General features: G+C 42.5%; 1 protein-coding gene across 13 annotated transcripts in view; it reads right to left on the bottom strand.

Annotated features, from left to right (window-relative positions):
• fam131bb (family with sequence similarity 131 member Bb) overlaps positions 1-19,223 on the bottom strand; it is a 54,892-nt gene that overhangs the window by 10,304 nt on the left and 25,365 nt on the right. For 2 of the 13 annotated variants that reach the window (XM_044208985.1, XM_044208986.1), the window contains exons 2-3: positions 17,609-17,700; positions 3,263-3,300 (exon numbers count right to left, since the gene is read on the bottom strand). In XM_044208985.1, the coding sequence (XP_044064920.1) occupies positions 3,263-3,300; positions 17,609-17,679 (109 nt within the window). In that variant the 5' untranslated portion in view covers positions 17,680-17,700. The other 11 variants (XM_044208988.1, XM_044208981.1, XM_044208976.1 and 8 more) reach the window with 11 other exon arrangements.

Here is a 19,223-nt window from a genome sequence, read left to right as displayed (position 1 = left end):
GTATGACGATGCACTATGTGTGTGTGTGTGTATGGTGTTTTTCAGGCTGAATTAATTCCGTCAATGACTCACGAGGAGCCATTGACGAGTGTTATCACAGTGTGGAGAGGAAGTGATACAGGGGAACCCGTTTCGGGTACCATGCTGACTCCAGCGCCTGCTGAGGGCAGAGCCAACATGGGGTCGGTTTACCAGTTACAGCACAGACACACACCTGACACACCTGACAGAGAAGACTTAGCCAGAGCCCCAATGCCGTAGGCGTTTGAGTTCCTCTTGAGCCGAGGCAGGATTGACGTGGTGTCTTCCATAGACAGCTAGAGGGAGAGAAAAGAGAGGAATGGAGGAGGGGAAACAAGCGTGGAGAAAGGGATAGCATGGGAAGTGTGACAGCGCACATGAAGACATCGAGACAGTGTATGTTAGAGAGGGGTGAGAGGAGAAGTGATGGAAATGTTGGGTTAATACAATAGATAACATTTGCATTACCCAAATCCTGATTCCAAGTTACTGTGTATCAATAAGTGATTCTGACAGTGCTAACTACTGTGTACCACTACGATAAACTGAAAGAGATCAACTTTAAAGCCGAGGTGGAGGGGGGTCGTGAGGGGGAAAAGAGCTGATCGCTAAAGGGTGAGTTAAATCAAAATAGGTGAAAGAAACAAACAACATAAAAGAATGGTGTCACAACACTTACATTGATTCCTTCCCATGAAAATTCTGAACGTCCATGCTGAGGAAGAGAAATAGGAGGAGAGAGGGATGGGGAAAGAAGGAGCGGGAAAGAGTAAGAGAGTGACAGGACGAAGAGAACATTGACATGCATGGGAGGGGGAAATGGGAGAAGACAAAAAGAGGAGGGACAGAGGGGGGATTGCACATTGGACATGCAGAGGACGAGAATGAAATTAAGAGAAGGAAGAGGAAAAAAAGAGAGACAGATACACAGGATTTTCCAGGAAACAAGGAAGGCAAGAGTGAAGGGCCAGAATGACAGGCAGAAGGGAGGGGATTAAATAAGGTTCAGTATATTTGCTTAGTTATGTATAGCAGAGTGAATATGCTACGGATGAATGAGTCTCGTCTCTGGTTACATGTGCTGCCAAAAACACTGAAAGCCAGCGGAGATTGAGAGAGATGTCAGTGCTGTGTCGAACGGTATCTGATGCTGCAGAAAGACAGGGGACTGAGGCTAACAGGAGGAAGGGAGTGTGTGTGTGTGTGTGTGTGTGTGTGTGTGTGTGTGTGTGTGTGTAGAGGCAGATGCTGGGGACAAAGCAGATAAGCCGCAGCCTCTGCCACACCATTTCTCTCTATCAGCTGGACTGACACTAACTAGACCAGGGACACTGGTGGTTTACTGGGTGTGCTGAAATGTTTTCACCTTTCTGTCGATCTGCTCAGACAGTCGAGGCTGAGCAAAAATAAATAAACAAAACTGGAAAAATCCCACTAGTCCCCAACATTTATCACACATATATCCTCTCCAATTGTATCTTAGAATTTAGCTCATTAGTTTTCCTAGCTGAGTCTCAAATTTTACATATTTGAAACCCTGCAATATAAACAGCAATGGGGGAAGAAATACTCCTCCTTTACTTAAAAGAATAGTTTGACATTTTGGGATGCTTATTTACTTTCTTGCTTAGAGTTAGATGAGAAGATTGATAGCACTCTAATGTTTGTACAGTAAATATGAAGCTGGAACCAGCAGCTGGTTAGCTTAGCTTAGCATAAAGACTACAAACAGGGGGAGTCAGCTAGCCTGAGTCTGTCCAAAGCTAACAAAATCCACCTTCCAGCACCTCTAAAGCTCATTAATTAACACGTTGTATCTTGTTTGTTTAATCTGTACAAAAAACAAGCAGAGATTTCAGGAAGTTTCTGCGCCCGGCCAAGAAATAGTCTGGCATATAACCCCTGTAAAACCACAACGTGACATTTTTACCCTTTGGTTTTTGTACAGATTAAACAAACAAGATATAGCGTTATAGCGATATAGCGTTAGCCTTAATGTTGTAGCTGGTTGAGGTGGTGCTAATTTGAACTACTTTATATACTGTCTATAATGAATCGTACACTTATATATTCTTTATGTAAAATCATAATCAAGTAGGCTAACTAAAGCTGTCAAATGAATGTAGTATAGTAAAAAGCACAATATTTCCCTCTGAATTGTTGTGGAGTAGAAGTATAAAGTAGCATAAAATAAAAATACTTAAATAAAGTACAATACTTGAATAAATCTACTTTGTTACTGATCACTTCTGGTCAACAGACTGTTAAATGTAAACAAAAGGTAATTTAATGCTGAATGACAAGGGAGTGACTACCAGGGTAGTGTTCGCTATCTCCATCAGATACATGCAGCATGTATCCAGATAGCTCGTGTTAATCGATATCAGCCTCTTCCCGTTCTTTTCTTCACTCCCTCTTTTTCTTGTAATTCTATTCTTTGCTCCCACTTCCTCACTCTTTGACTCTCTGCTCTTCTCTCCCTCCACAGGAGTGGGTGTGATGAGAGATTTAACACACTTAAGTGGTAGAGCTGGACCCCTTGAAGCAGCTTTTCCTATGTTCTTTCCAATAGCCCTGACAACACTGATGTGTGTGTGTGTTTTTGTTTCTTTTCCTTTCTGTAGAATCGAAGGGCATTCTGGGACGATGCATAAATAAATGATGGAATCAGTCCACAGTGCATTTGGTGAAAAAGTAGAATTTCTCTCCATTTTAGTCCAAAATAGTTCCCTCTCCTGTGTCATGTCTCAGAGGGATCAGTTTTAGAGCATGGGATCAGTATAGCGGCACAAGAGGAGAGGTGAGGAGAGGAGGATATAGTAACGGTGTGTAAGAAGTTGGAGAAAGAGAGAGTGATGCCTCTGCTGTTTTGCTTTGAATCAGCACTGAGCAGTGACTCTGGCAGATGAATATCAAGCAACAGACATCATAGCAACAGCAATGAGCAAACCAAACCAACGATTGTTCAGTCTTCCAGCTACACCACCCCATCTTGCACAGGGAAGTGTAGTGGAAGTTAAGCAACTGACTCTGACATGATGTGTGCTACTTTACTAATCTACTAGCATAAGCATTGGTACCTTGAGTTACAGACAGCTAGTGGGGTGAGCTGCTGTAGCTCATCATGTAGCTGCTGGTTTTAAATCAGCAGCCATGTTGGTTCCTCAGGTGGAGTGGCAACAGTCCACTATCAGAGGAAGTCAACAAGAGGGTTGAGCCAGAGGGATTGCTGAAGACTTACCTGCTCCCCATCCTTCTGGACTGGCACGCCATCTGCCGCTGAGAACAGGGTAAAGGAGGAGACAAACAGGGAGAGAGACGAGAGAGGGAAAATACAGTTTTATTGTTTGTATTTACCTCAGTCCTCAATCAAATCATAAAAGGATCCTTGCTTCAAACGTTACTTGAACAGCAACTTTTGACTGGTAACATATTCTTTCAATTTATAAAATCTTCCTCCCATTTTCTGTGTGAGTTCACTGCCAATAAGACTAATCAGATTGGTGTGAATATGACAGATCAGCCCCTTTTAGCCCCTTTAACTCTGATTTATTTACATTCACAATTCTGGCATAACCGCATCTGGCCTCTGATCTTTCTGTTTGCATTCCTCGAGCCAATCAGGTCGTGGATGCCGTTCTTAAAATATCATTGAAATTCAGTCATTCTGTCATTCAGACAAACTATTGTACAACCCACCACCTCTGCCATCACCATGACCTCCAGGATGTCCAGGAGATTCAACTGAGTTTCCATCAGCTACCTGCATGCTTTACTCCACCACCACCAGCAGCGTCTAGACTCTGGGGGATCCTGTATATGGGCCTATGCTTTCTACCAGCAATGAAGTCTAATCGCTCCAGTTTTTCTCTCCTTAATGATCCTCTACATGTAAATGACACCTGCATTTCAGTTAATTATCCACTATGAAGAGTCAGTGACAGATCACACACAAAGCCATCCACTCAGCAAACTTGTAGATGGGAGTCATTTGAAATATACACTCTCTGTTGGATAAATGAACGTTGTTATCCCTCCTCTTTCCTGGCTGCCCAAATTCTAATTAAAACATTGGTTTAATTAGAGAGACTGCACTCGTAATGGATTTTAAACACAACTTCAGTCTCTAGGTGCCTGCTCTCTGTATCAGAGGGTCTGTGCTCTGTGTGTGCAACTCTCATAGGGGCTCACTCCTATATCATCACTCTGTGTGTATGTGTGTGTGTGTGTGTGTTTGCATGTGTGTTGCTGAGCCATTCACATTTTTTACAGCTGTATTTGGCAATCATGAATGACTCCTTGGGAGCTCTGAGAAACAGAGAGAGAGTTGCTGGCTCCTTGGATGTCCAATGATGTCTGTGACCCACTGACCCAGTGATTCAGAAATATCAGCTCCACTCTGTCTCTGTTGGGCTCTTAGATACTACCCTTCGCTCTGAACTCCAGCCAGTCGCATCAGATCACTGCAAGGGCAGGAGACGAGGGACAGACTTCATTCCAGAAACTGACCCTCTTTACTCGTACAGAGAAGGGTGTGCCAACTACAAATCAGGACCGACTTGCTTCATTTGTGCAGTCAATACAGTATTCAAACCTTTTTATTTCAGTGGTCTTCTGTTGTAAAGACTGTACAAGTATCATGTATCATCAGTCTGTGATCTTTAATACATTTGAGGAGTTACTTCCAGGAGTGTTTTTTCCCCCCGTTTTGTTCGACCCAGTTTTCCTCAATCTACTTTGTGTATTTTTTTCTATAGTTTCCCTAAATACCTTTGGACATCACCACAGAAGGTACATGAAGTTACATGAAGTTACTGTATATATGAATAGCTGTTTGGTTGTACATTAGCAGGGTAAATTTACCTTAAAGAGACACTCCACTGATTTTATGTGTCAAAGTCAATTTCCTAGTCACAGGGAGTACGACACAGCCTGAAAAAAACAGATGTATAATGTCTTCTGTGACACTAGAGAAATGACATCACCTGCGTATCTCTGCTTGGGCTTGGAGACTACAGAACACATTTTTAACACAAAACTTTTATACAGGAAGAGTCAGGAAGGGTCTGGCAAAAGATGCTAGAGATTTTTTGGAGCTTGTCCTACAGTAGGGACTAAAAGTCAGGATATCTTTTTTTTTTATGTCTCTCTTTTCTTTTTATGTCTTGTAACATCACTGTTTCAGATTGAAGCAGAAGAAACATTTCTTCTGTGAAACAAATTTAGGCTGTTTTGGAAATATAATGTACTTTACTTTGAGCAACTTGTGAAAAATTTAAATACACCATTGAAGGGCAAAAATGTCCCAACAAATGTTGGGTACTCTGCCAATTACTGTTTCTGCAGTCAAAGTGTTTTCACTGTGTTTAAGGGCACCAACAGCAGCTGTTGACAGTACTCCCTGCTCTGCTGCAAATCCACCTTTTTGCTATTAAACTGTGAGAAACTGTGCGAGTGTGAATGAGGCATTCCCAAAAAAGAAAGCAGCAAAAGTACTCTGAATCAGCTGATGGTCACCTATAAACTGCAGAAATAAAGAAATTACCGGAACCTTGCATCAGGACTTTCCATTTTCAGAGAGAGTGGACACATTTATATTCAAGTGCTACTTTCACTATTAGAAATTAACTCTGTGTGACCTCAGAAGGATTAGTCAGGCGCGTTTGATTTTTGGCACTGAGGAGGGCGGTGTGAGATGGTTACTTATTGGCTGATATCAGTTAGACAGAGAGATGTCTCATTTGCTGCCTGTGCGGGAGAGAGTGTCCCAGATTTCTTCCCCATCTGGGTTAGAAATCTGCCCTGCAAACACAAACTGTACATGAACATATATGCACACCCATATACATTGGGCCTACAGCAACATACAGCATAATGCACAGGGACGCACACAACGCTGCTCCCTCTCTTCCTCTGTTTCTCTCCCTCTCTTTAGTTTTCTCAGTCTCTCCCCTCTGCATCCCTCACCCTCATTTGGCCAATTAGTAGATTAGCAGTCACTCTCTCCCCACATGAATCACAATATGGCTGAAGAGTTCTTTGGACTGCAGCAGTACAAACTACCACTGGGAAGCCCTCCAGCCTTTACACAGCAATGCACCAACAACATCTAGTACAGTGTGTGTACCTTTGTAGTTGTATGTATATTATCTAGTGTCTGTAAGCTTCAGCCTCATATGAGATTACATCAAAGCATGTGCTATATGTGAAGTGAACCACAAGGGTTTGGATGTCTATATCATCCTGTGATTAGTCAGAGTTGTTTATTGTTCTCAGAATATCTCTATAGATGATGGTTCAGTAGTCATTACCCAGCATCTCAGTGGTTTCTTAAGCCATGGCACACTCTGTATTTCTGCACTCGTGTAGGTGATGCGCTTGGGCTCTCAGCAGCACAGTGAGTGAATGCGTAATTCTGCTCCTGAGAAGGAAGGCAGGATCCCTCCTTGAGGAACAGCAACAACAACAGAGCACATGACCAGAGCTCTGAGCCAGCTTTTCTTCCCCTGGCGCTCTCCCTCTTCCCCCGCACACACAGTGATGCAGCGCTGGATACCCCCCCTGCGGTCATAGGGGAGCCGGGCTTAGCTCAGCCGAGGAGAAGGAGCGAGGAAGAGTGAGTGAAGGAGGGAGGGCGGGTGGAGGAGAAAAAAGAGGGAGCAGCGCAGCCGTGCGTAACGAACAACCAAAGATCTGCAGCGGCTGCACTGTCAACTCCAGCTCTGACTGTAGTGGCTTGATGGCCCTCGCTGAAGTGGGAAGCATTTGAGCGCCATCTGTCTTTTATACTTCCAGTGCCATGCAGCAATAATGCAGAAGAACCAGGGGGGCTTGGTGCTTGTTCACCATGACAGCAGTAAGGCTGGTTGCCACAATGGGATACCGGCTTGGATAGCAGCCCTCTTGCAGCGATATTTGCAGATGCTGGGTTACTGAGCTCCAGAGTTTAGCAAGACCACAGCTGAGGACCAGAGCCCAGATGGCTGGGAGAGTTTGGTCGAGGGAAATATGCAGCTAAGTGTGTCTCAGGACATAATCCACACACATGCAGGAGCTCTGACATACACTTATACAGACACTCAAGCAGAGCATGAGTTACTGCCATTAACTTGAAATGGCATTCCCAATCTACATGCCCCTATCATCGGCAGGCCTGACACGCCTCATTAATCTGTTAAGGCATGAATGTGGCTGCCATCCTGTGCAGGTCTCCATCACTGATGCAGATTAAATAGGTTACAGCAGTCATTGGTGCAACGACTGTGGTAACTAACAATCTACAGCATTTAGTATCTTAGCACTGGCAGCTGCAGCCCAACGTCATAAACCTGATTACTACCATTAACATCCTAATGGCCTGCTAAATTTATAATGAATATTTAGACCTGAAACTGAAAAAAATGCTGTTATTCGATTCTCTAGATGAAGGGAAGAAAACCTGCAGAGGCGGAGGAAATCAACCAGCTAAGTGTACAGACACTGTATGCAGGAAATCTTTAATGTCTTGCTGTTGATATTCAATGGAGACTTCCTATCTTCAAGAACATGCCCTTTTTCTTTATCAGCGCTGAAGTGGTTAGTAGCTGCAGATAACAATCAGTGCTGGTTGCGCACTGATGCTGAGTACATCCATGAATGCACATAAATTCACACACATATTCACACTCACACATACCAAGACACACAAAGATCACAGCATTATGTTTCAGTTTCATAACACACTGCCATCATGAGCCCACACACAGGCCTCTTACTTCTGATCGCCACATACACGTACAGGCTGAAAATGATACGTACAAGGGCACACATACACACCCATATACATTTTAATCAATTACCCTCCCACAATGATCAAGGCCTGTAACCTGGCATCCAGTGACAAGGGAAACCATAATAGCACACAGTAGAGAATATGACACAGAGGCACTCACACTCACATAAATCTGTAGGTAAAGACCTTATGCTATATATGCTACATTGGAGTCCTTGGATGTAAAAGCATGCACACACATACACTGACACACACTCACACAGGTAAGGGTCATCAGGCCCCACCATGTCTCTGTGGTACTACATCACTTAGTCATTCACCTTGAATGTGTTCATGTGTACAAGGCATTTCCAACCTGGACAGAAGCTAATCAATCAGCCTCCACCTCAGTCTGTCAGATTTGTCAGTTTACAGGTAGACTGCGAATTGGCGAATGCAGGATATGGTATCAATTGTTGGCTGAATGTGTGTAAGGGCATGGTGCAAGCAGGGGTGTTTGTTTTTTTAATTTAATGGCAGGGAATCTCTCTCTGTAATGCAGGAGCAAAAAGAGAGTGATGGGACAAAGTGTTGAGGCAACAGTGGCGCCTATATTATATTCACACCCATACATGGGCCTACGTGCACTTAACTATAAAGATCAAAGATCATATGAGAGGCGGATGTAAACTTACTCACGGGTCCATGCATGAACACATATGTGAACATGCAGACACATACAGAAACATAGACACTCAAGCTGGCTACTGTTTTTCTAAATTAGCTATATGATACCTGAGTTTAAGTATCAATACCAAAATTATAAATTTTTTCAATATCTTTCTTAATTTAACAAAAGAAGTCAAAATTCTCAAATGTTGGCTGCTGCTGTACAAAAACTTTACCTATATCTAACAGTCTAAAATTGGCAACATTTTGATTTAAGTCAGGAACTATCTGATCAAAGAACAAGCAAACAAGAATATGAATATGCCCAAATATTTGAGGCCAGCTTTCAGCACGTGGCACTTGCAATACTCTGCGCTACAAACACATTTCAGTCAGTACCAGAAAAATGTGTGTGCAGACACACATAAACATACATAAACACAAACACACACAATCGGCTATTAGTGCTTATTGAATCAGTTGTGTGTCAGCAGTGGCAGTTTACCAAAGCTAACTTAGAGAAAGTGAAGAGAGAGAGCGTTTGCTTAAAGGCAGCACAAACAGGTGAGAGTTGTCATAATGTTCCACATTCATATCTATAATTTCACCACTGCAGCCTGACCCTCAGCAGTTACCTTCACACTGTGCCCTAAATTATATAGTGATTAATGTTTCCAGCATTCACAGGTATAGCGTGGCCTGGTAACTGAGTACAGAAAAAGTCTTCTGATGTGTAGCTTTCAGCACAATTATGAGTAACAGCATTATCAACACTACATCTAGAAATGTGATCAACATCATGGTGCTGTAACAGAATTACTAACTGTGTTTGGCAGCTGTAGAAATTTGCTCTCATTGAGGCATACATAAGCTGTGTACTGCACACACAAGCTGAGTCACTGACAAAAATACAGTTGGTAGTTTTTTTGCAGTAGATCTCACTGCCTTTCCTCACTGATGAGGCGAAGAAGAATGTGCACCTCCCATTGACTGCTTCTCAAGGCCTTTGCTCTCTGGGGGGTGATGGATGCAGACATCTCATCTACTGTACATCACGGCCTGTCTTCACGTGACCCAGTAATAGTGATGGTGAGGGGCAGCTGGGCTACAGCAGATGTAAAAAGGGTTCGGGTCAGTACCTTTCCTTGACACTCAGTTTAAAACATGACCCAAAATAACCATTAACATACAGTATACTGTACCTACTGCAATGATAATGAATTTGTAGACTGAACCTTTTATTGGCAAAACTCACCCTCATTTTTCAAGTGGGTCTGAATTAACAGCCACAAACTCACACCTGCAGTATGAACAACTATCCTCACAACTATACTGACGTTTTTCATTTTATTTTTGCCTGCATTTATCACTGTCTGATACATTTGCCATTGTGCTGCTTTTTTGGCCTCAAGTTTTTTTTTATGTCTGGGGCTTTGTGTTTGAATAAATTTAAACCTCCAGACCTCTAATAACAAGTGATATCAATGTTAAGAATGATGTAGGGCAAAGCATGGTCCTTACAGGCGATAATAAAGGCTTTTATTAATACTGATATTACTAAAAAGATGCAACTATAGTTTCTTTGGTGTCACATTACCTATGACATCCAAAACATAGTAAAATGTACAGTTTCCTTTGGCAACCTGCTGAGCACAGACAGATTACACAGAGGCATGATTTTTGCCAGGAATAGATAACTATACTACGGCATAATATGGCAGTGTGTGGGTACAAACCGATATCACAGCCTGACCACGGAGCACACTCCCATATATGATGGAGCTGGGAGAGATAGTGTTACCAGCTACATCAGATCAGATACATCAGGGATACTCCTGTAAAGACACAGATCCAGTCCTGCTGCTCCTCCTGTTGATCTCTGCTTGGCAGCGTGGACTGCAGTTGAGAAGGCCGATCAATAGCACACACTAAAGCCGTTCTCACGCAGGATAAACACAACCACGCCTCTAGACCAGCAGCACTGCTGCTGATTCTGTTGCTTAAAAGAGAATCACAGATTCAGGCACACAAGCTGCTTGAAAACTTCCTTCTCCTAAGTGCTGTTTATTTACACATACATGTTCGATTATAATGCGCACAGTTTAGGATAACATTTGCAAAGTGAAGAGAAATATTCCATTAAGTAGATGTACAATCTCTACTACATGTGACTGACAGGCTGCAGTGTACTTTGAATGTTTACTTAAGCATATTCTCTATTAGCACAGCCTTCATCACTTATCCCTGATTAGAAAACGTAACTGCTATTACTGGAGCAGCCTTAATGAATTCTTAAGCTTCTGTGATCACTTGTATAAAAATGAGCATCAGTATTCAGGTAACTCACAATCAGATTAATGTGGCACCTTTCCAAAGCTTTCTGTCTTCTTCAGTCACATTATTTCCAGCAGCTGGAGTTGCTGGGCTTGTAAGGTCTCCTGTCTTGACCTGAGTGTTGACAGAGGATCCTAACCTCCTCTCCTGCTCTGTAATCTGTCAAATACTGTAATCTCGACAGCCCAAGCTGCTGTAACACTGTTTCTGCTGTATTCAGTTCACACCTGCCTTCCTAACTGTGTCACGTAGTACTCTTTCTTCTGCACTTGCGTATTCTAGATATTTTTAAAATCCTCTTCGTCAAGAATTTACATTTAGTATTGGGGGGGGGGAATTGCACAAGCACACTGGAGAGCCTATCTGTAACCTGGTTTTCACATGCATGACCCCTGTAAAGCTTATGCACTTTTCAGTGTGATGTAAAATAAGTGTTCAGACTGATGCTTTTCCATAAATATGTTTAAGAGCCTGATGTGCTAAGGGGTCCATTAATATTTAACACCAAAGGAAGTCTGCGTTTATTTTTACCTTTGAGCATGCAGAACGTGCAGGACCTGAAAATGCACTGCAACATATCTGAACTCTATTCAAGCAAACTGACTTACGAAAAAGGATTATTTATACTACCCCTCCCAGTCTTTTCACACTTTGCAGCAGTAACATGACTTAACATGTCATCTATGGGTTTATCTGGGAGGGTCCTTATCTATGGGTTTATCTGGGAGGGTCCTCACCTGAAAACTCCCATCAATCCCACACACCCTCGCCTGCACGTATTTGCCCCTCCCTCTCCTCCTCTCTCCATTGCCATCCATCCGTCTCCCCTCCTCCCTGCCTGCCTGCCTGCACTGAAATTCTTCCTCTGCTGCTCGTTTCTTTATCCTTCTCTATCCCTATTATTCATGCAAAAATAAACTGTGCAAACGCCCCTGACAACAGCATTATCCCTTGTCTCTTTTTCCCTGTATATAAGCACTATCACAGCGTTTCCCTCTCCCACCTCTCTCTCCTCTCCATCCCTCTCTGCCTCCTACTCACACACATATACATACTGCCAAACAGCATCATAACTCAAGGGATGGGAGGAGGGAGGGGAGCAGGGAGGTGGGGGATGCAACCACACACACAGTAGCACATTTTAACACATATTGTCTTTGACATCTTGCCTGTATACTGTGTATACAGCCTCTGTGACCATACACCCACAGCTTGCTTATACACTGCACTGAAAGGGAAGCAAACAGCTCACCCACACATATACAAAGCCTGTCCGTAGCCTCCACACAAACCCTTGCTCCTGCAAGACCCCCATCCTCCTCCTCACCCCGCCCTCCCCCAAACCCCCCTCTAGCCCGCAACGAGAGAGGGAAGAGAAGCAGGGCTTACTCAGTGTCCTGGAGCCGATGCATCCCATGGTGTATTCACAAAGGCCCTGGATACAAGCGAGGAAGTGTTACCCAGACACCGTGCATTCTCCCTCTTCCTCCTGTGACTCGCTTTCTCTCTGCTCTAGCTTCTTTTTCTTGCTCTCCTGTGCTGTCTCTTTTTCTCTCTCCCTCCTGCGCTTGCTCGATCACTCACTCTCTCTCTCCCTCCCTCTCTCTCTCTCTCTCTCTCTCTCTCTCCCTCCCGCTCTCTCTCTCCGGTGCAGTGCCTTAGAAGAGATCCGGTTAGTAAGTCAGTATGCCTGAGGGAAATAGATTGGGACTAAATAAAGATGTGAGGCATTATTAGCATTATTTTTTTAAAATAATAGGTATCAATGTCACCAATATGTTACCTCTTACATTAGGTTTATAATATCCAATTCAATTTGCAGTCACTATTACATTTACCTAAACAATTGAAGTTATTGGGACTGACAATAATATGACTAGATAATTTGTAAACCAGAAAGATCAAAACAACCGCAGGCATTAATCTAATGAGAGGTTAACAACAATTAGATTGACTGTGTGTGTATTGGGTTGCCACTATAAGATCAATAGCACAGTATGGAGAGTGCCAGGCTGCCATTGTTGTAGATATCTTTGCACTGCTGTAATATTGTTGAGCTAAAATGGGGGATTTCTCTCTCCGTCTACCTCTCCTGTGTGCGCTCAGCCTGACAATGCACTGCAGCGGTTTCCTCGTGCCTTTTCCCTCTCCATCTCCCCCCTCAATCACCCTCCTCCTGCCTACCTCACACTGATCACTCAAAAAAATACACCAATACAAAACAATCCTTAAAAAAACAGCAGAGGGTTTTCCTTGACAGTCAAGCCGCTACTGAGTCTCCACCTCTTTCTCCGTCGTCTCTCCGTATTGATCCGCCCCTCAGTCATCTCTGCGCCTATAGCTTGCTTTCTGTTCACTCTGAATCACATCCCCAGGTCTTCCTCTGTTCCCTCTTTTTGTGTTTGCCTCCTTTCCTTCCCGCCATCCCCTCTTCCCTGGAGAAAAAAAGAGAGCGGCTCTTTTATCTACATCTATCTCTCTCATTTGACTATCTATGTCCCTAACACCACCACACCTACACCTTCAACCTTCCACCTTCCCTCTCAATCCCCCTGTCTCACTTCAGTTTAATATCACCACTTGCTCTCTTCTTTGCTTTTTTTATCCTGCGTGCCTGTCTTTCTTACTCCTCTTCTGTCTGGGCAGCCCCCTGCCCATCTCCTTGCTGATAACAAATGTATGTTTGCTGTTTCTATAAGTGTTTGCCCAGCAAATGACGCAGGAGCAGCCTGGACAGTGAAGAGGGTATGTGTGTGGAGGTGCATGTGTGGACACTCGTGTTTTGTTGACTTTACATGCATTGGGTGGAGAAGAAAGACAGGAAGAGAGCATGACAGATGGAAGGACAGAGAGACAAAGACATGGGCAGATGGGGGGAGTGATGGGAGGGAAAGCAAAGAACAGTGAGTCATGTGCGGGAGAGGTGTGGAGATGATGCTGTGTGAAATAAAAATTAGCACGCCAGAATGAACGGAGGAAGAAGACAGCAATCTAATCATTTAGTTTAACAATTAAATATATGCTAAAATTAGATGCAGAGGCATGTATGTAATATAACTAATAAAGGGTTTAAAGTGTGACTTGCCAGACATAACAAATCATACATAATCCAGCCAATCCCTGCACTGTGGGTTTATATATAGATGAGTGTTAGCTCTCTCTGTTAGGTTCCCACTGGTACAAAGGAGATGAGGCTATAGGCTGCTGCAGGGGTCAGCTTCACTCTGGGCTGTTGGTTCGCATACCCTGAAGCCGGATGGGAAAAGAAAATGTACAACTCCCTCTCTGATAAGTGTAATTGCAGAGTATATTAGAGTGTATCCTCTCAATTCCCCCTCCATCTGCCCATCGTACTGTGTAAGTCACTGTCTGGATGTCGCCATAATGCTTCAGTCAGTCTCTCGCGTCTCTCCCCGTCATTGCTGCAATCCTCGGTTAATCTTGATGTATCTATTCTGCTCTACCTGTCGATCCTTGTCAATACAATTCATATTTGATTGTCGTTTTCTTTACACATTCTTCTGTTTCAGGTAGGATGTATTTAACCCCGTCTCAGGTCTGATTACTGAGAAGCAAACATACTCACGCACTAGAGCTGCAATGATTAGTCGATTAATCAATTAGCCAATCGACAGAAAATTAATCTTCAACTATTTTTATAATCGATTAGCTTTTTAAGTTATTATGCAAGAAAAAGGCCAAACATTTGATGGTTCCAGCTTCTGAAATGGGAGATTTTGCTGCTTTTCCTTCTCTTACATCACAATAAATTGAATATCATTTGGTTTTGGACAGAGTTGGTCGAACAATACAAGACATTTTATGACATGACCTTGAGCTCTAGACCGTCATTTTCACTGTTTTCTGATGATTTATAGACAGAGTGATTAACCAATTAATTGAGGACATAATCTAATAAGATTAATCACACGCACATGCTTCATATATATACAGTACACCTGTGACAACCTGGTGATCTACAGTATGGACTGTCAATGTGAGACAAGGTCAACCACAGAGGGAAGAAATTCTTGACACTAATCTCACTCATGATACATGGGCCATTTACAGAGATAACTGCCTCTCACCATCTTTGTCCGCTCCTTTCTAAGTCTTACACACACACACACCTACACCAATGCTAACAAAGCATGTGCAATGGCATGAAACCGCCTTGCAACATGACATGACACAGACGACTTCCATCATGTTCCTGTCAGCACGACTCTTGTTTTCTTATCTGGGGTGATGATGCTGCACTGAATATAAATGCAGCAGTCCCTGTTTATTATTATTTCGGGGACCCACACAGACCACATTCCTGTAATCAGTGACTTTCATGTATCTGTCACTATCTGTCTGTCAGCTCCTGGCTGTAGGTTGCACCTCAAGAATAATGAATAACATCTTTAATAATGTTTCGTTCAGGCACTCTAAGGATGAATGGAAAAACCTGTTTGTAAAGTCATTCTAAAAGTAACGGTAAAAAAAAAAGAAGCTCAGACTGGTTAAACCTCCTCTAAAAGATGCCATTTTTCCATTTCCCATTGTCATTACTTCATCACTGCCCACTGCTTTCCATATATCTTTATTCCGTGCTCTGCTGAGCCTAACTGCAGCTAGTGTGTGTTACTATATGTGTTAATTGGAACCACATGTTACGCATGTAACCACCTTAGGAGCCACTAAGTTAGTTAGACAGAGAATGTGTGTGTGTGTCTTGAGGAGGAAGGGAGGGTGTGTATCTGACAGCCCGCCTGCATTGGGTTTCACATAGGGAGGAGAAAAGGAGAGAAAAAGATGAAGGGAGGGAGGAAATTCTCTGTGGTTTGTTTTAGAGGAGGAAAGGGGGCGTAGGAGGTTGGTGGGGACGAGGGAGAGATATAAATGTTGTTATGAAAAAAGGCAGCCTCTCTTAAGGTGTTCTCTAAAGGCCGTGCTTATGTGATTCACCTTGTTTTAGCCAGTGGGAGATAGAGCTTATGTGTATTATTAGTGGATGCTTTAGGCTGGCAGTTCACCATTTCTAGCTTGAATTCTTAAGCACACACATTTTTCGGGTGTTTTATATTTGTGTGTGGGTGGTATGGAGTCTCTGCACTCATGACGTCTGCCTGTATGTTTGTGCTCACACAAAACCTTGTGTATGAGGAGTTCCCAACTCTCCTCTATTATTTACAATTCTCTTTCCTTTCTCTCCTGCAATTACCCCACATTCTCTCTCACTCCAGCCCTCCTCGTCTAGACCACCACTGCTGCACTTTTTATCCCCAGTGATGCTTCTGTGTCCAGCTTACTTCTTGTGTGTCCATTATCCTCAACAAGCCTATCAGTCTCATTTAGAGTCATGTCAGTATCTATTGGTTTCCACTTTACACACCCTCCTATCCTTTATCATGTCTCTAGCTGATGTGGATTTGCTTGCTGTCAGAGATTCTGGGTGAATCTTTTTCCCTCAAGGCATTTTATTCTGGCTGTGCATGCCACAGTAATGTGTATCAGTCTGACACCTGCTGGGGGAACTGGAGTACTGTAGTCTAACACTGGCTGTGAATGGAAACCAGTTTGGCAGCAGAGAGATTTTTCCTGTGGGTGCTGAGTGAGGAGACCATGTTCTGTCACAAGTATGCAGCTTCTCATCCTGTCTAAAGTCCACCTGGAATCTCTGCTTGATGGCTAAATGTTTTTTGCTTTGTGGGCACCACTATATACCTGGCACCTACATTGCAGGGTACACTTAATGTTTATACTATATGTGAGAATATTTGTGCAAACCTAAATGAACAGAGATGTTTTAGATGTGGACTTGTGGAAGGCTCTTTCTTGCACTGTACCTGGATATGTATTCAAGTTCACACTTTCTGGCATATCTGACAAAACTCATAGGAATGAACACAGAGCTTTGTCTATTAGGGAATTTTGCAAATATTGGTTATCTCTAAAAGAATATCAAGGACGTCCCCCTCTCTCTACAGCTAAATGGTTTTCTGACAGGAACAGCTGTGTTCCCATTGAAGAGATCACATATAGTCTTAGAAAGGGATGTAAGACCTTCTTTGCAGCCTTATTTGGATAACATAGACATGTTACCTCCTGTATATCAGCAGTGGAATTGTTATAAAAACTTAACTAAAAAAAACTCTGTAGTTCTTTGTAGTGTCTTTTCTTGTTACCATTGTGTATGGGGGCTGGGGTGAGAAGGACCTGGAACAGTGTGTGTTTATTTGTTTGTTAAGGTGTATTTAGTTAAAATGTGAAAGCTTGAAAATACAATATTCCCACAATAAAACATTTCTCTGTGCAGCATATTATATCAACAGAGGAAAAGTGGAAAGCAATACAAAGATATAATTTCTAACTGCTCAGATAGAGCACAAATAATTTCCTAATGTATATAGAGTTTACTCTGACATGCTCGTGTAGTATGCCTTTAAAATGCATTACTTGGGTGTGAGCAATTAAAAACATTTACCTTGCAAAATGGCTTCCCACTTTTCCATTGTTGAGAAAATGAGTGTGTCCAGATCAGCATATTAACTCAGAGGTATTATGAGCAGGTACTGACTCACATGAGCAGTGGGAGGTGGAGAGGGAGGAGTGGAAAGAAAGATAGGAAGGGAAATAAAAGTGCAGCATATGGAGGGCAGACAGAGAAATGGAGAGATTGAGGGAGAAAAGTGGTGAAAAAATGCTGCATGAAAGAAAAAAGAGCGAGAGAAATATGGCACTATAGAAAGGGAGGGGGAGAGGAACTGTTCATTTCAAGGTTTGGCTGCATTCCAGGCTGTCTGGCTCCGATTCTGACGGCCTCCTGTTTTGTTTTTTTTGTCTTACCTCCAGGCTGACTGGACCCCAGAGCCGCCTTCTCCCTGCCTGATCCAAACTTTCCAAACTTCAGTCACCATGGCACCACCCGATGTTTGCAGCTGGTTGAAAAAGGGCAGAAGAGCATTACACATGTGTCACATTTCAGCTCTTCCTTACTCCCCTCACTGATCAGACACAAAGCAAGCTCATGAAATGGCAGGAATTTGGAACGGCACACAAAAGTTGACCTCTTCTCGCATGTCACCTGCCTGAGAGCAGGCAGCCAGGATGGGGTGCACTTTTTTGTCCTCAGTATAGCACCAGAGTTGCTGTGGAAATCTCTGAGTGGAAATTTGACAAATTTTTTTGTCCCAGTGGAAGTGGAGAGAGACTGGAAACATTCCTGGGACAATAGGCTATCAAAGACCCCAATGACCACTCCCTGTAGCTCACAGACATGAATCAGGCAGAAACAGGTTACACAACAGCTACTGCAGAGGTTTGCATGTAGGAGAACCCTGCCTATGATTTCACATCCTGAATTCAGTGAAAATGCGCTGCGTCTCAGCCTGAAGACCATGTAGTGATCTGTGAGTTGTGGCAATCTAACTGCGGTGCCATGAGTCACTCTTGATGTTCACTGGAAATAAATCCATTTTGAATTATGTTATTTAGTGTCAAATTCAGCATAGCAAAGACAAGACATAGAAAAACTTTAGCCAGTAAGGTGAGATAACTGCACTCGTTTCCAATGCTGTTTCCCTTGTTCTGGATTATCTAGAAATATTTTAAACCAACACAGATAGGGCTGAATATTTCCATTATCGACTGACCTTCTGATTATTTTCTCGATTAATAAATAAAAAAGTAAACCTACGCTACAAAACCTAAAGATATTCATGTACTATCACATAAGATAAAGAAAAGCAGCAAATTCTCACAACTGAGAAGCTGAAACAATCAAATCTTTGGTATTTTTGCTTGAAAACTGACTTAAATCATTGATCAGTTATTAAAATAGTTGATATTAGTCTGTCAATTGACTAATCAACTAATCATTTCAGCTCTAAACACAGAATAATGTATCAGTAATGCAAAAGTGAGACTTAATTCTAGTAAAATCTTGAATTCTTGAGTTTATTTGCATTAGGAGTAGGTGAAACTCTATTGACATTTTTACTGTACCTGTGTTATTAAAATGTAAAATTACGATAACATTTTCAAAATGTTCTAATTAAAAATGTGAGAAATAAATAAATAAATGTCAGAATAATGTTAAACTTTATATCAAAAGAGAACAAAAGAACAGACATGTTATTGAGAATTCTTGCTTTGTACAAGGATTGATAACAAAGTCAATCTGAAAGTGTGATAAGACTCGGAAGTGTTGGCTACATGAGTTGCCAAGGGTGTAAGGTGTGTGTGAGTGTGGTGTTTGTGGGTGACACATAAAAGGATATTAAGTCATTGAAGTGGCTGATGTGCAGGATGGGAGGTGTCATAAGACTTGAGAAAGAGCCATCAAATGTATTTACTCTCTATAATCAAGCGTACTAATCGTGTACAGAGAAGCAGTCTAAGCCTTCACAGGTTTACTGCTTTAGTACAAAGCAAATAACGATGTGGCAGCACACTTGGCAAC

This window comes from Siniperca chuatsi, linkage group LG9 (assembly GCF_020085105.1).
Source record: "Siniperca chuatsi isolate FFG_IHB_CAS linkage group LG9, ASM2008510v1, whole genome shotgun sequence".
NCBI lineage: Eukaryota > Metazoa > Chordata > Actinopteri > Centrarchiformes > Sinipercidae > Siniperca > Siniperca chuatsi.
Note: the sequence above shows the minus strand (reverse complement) of the source record. Positions and strands in the feature narration are given on the sequence as shown.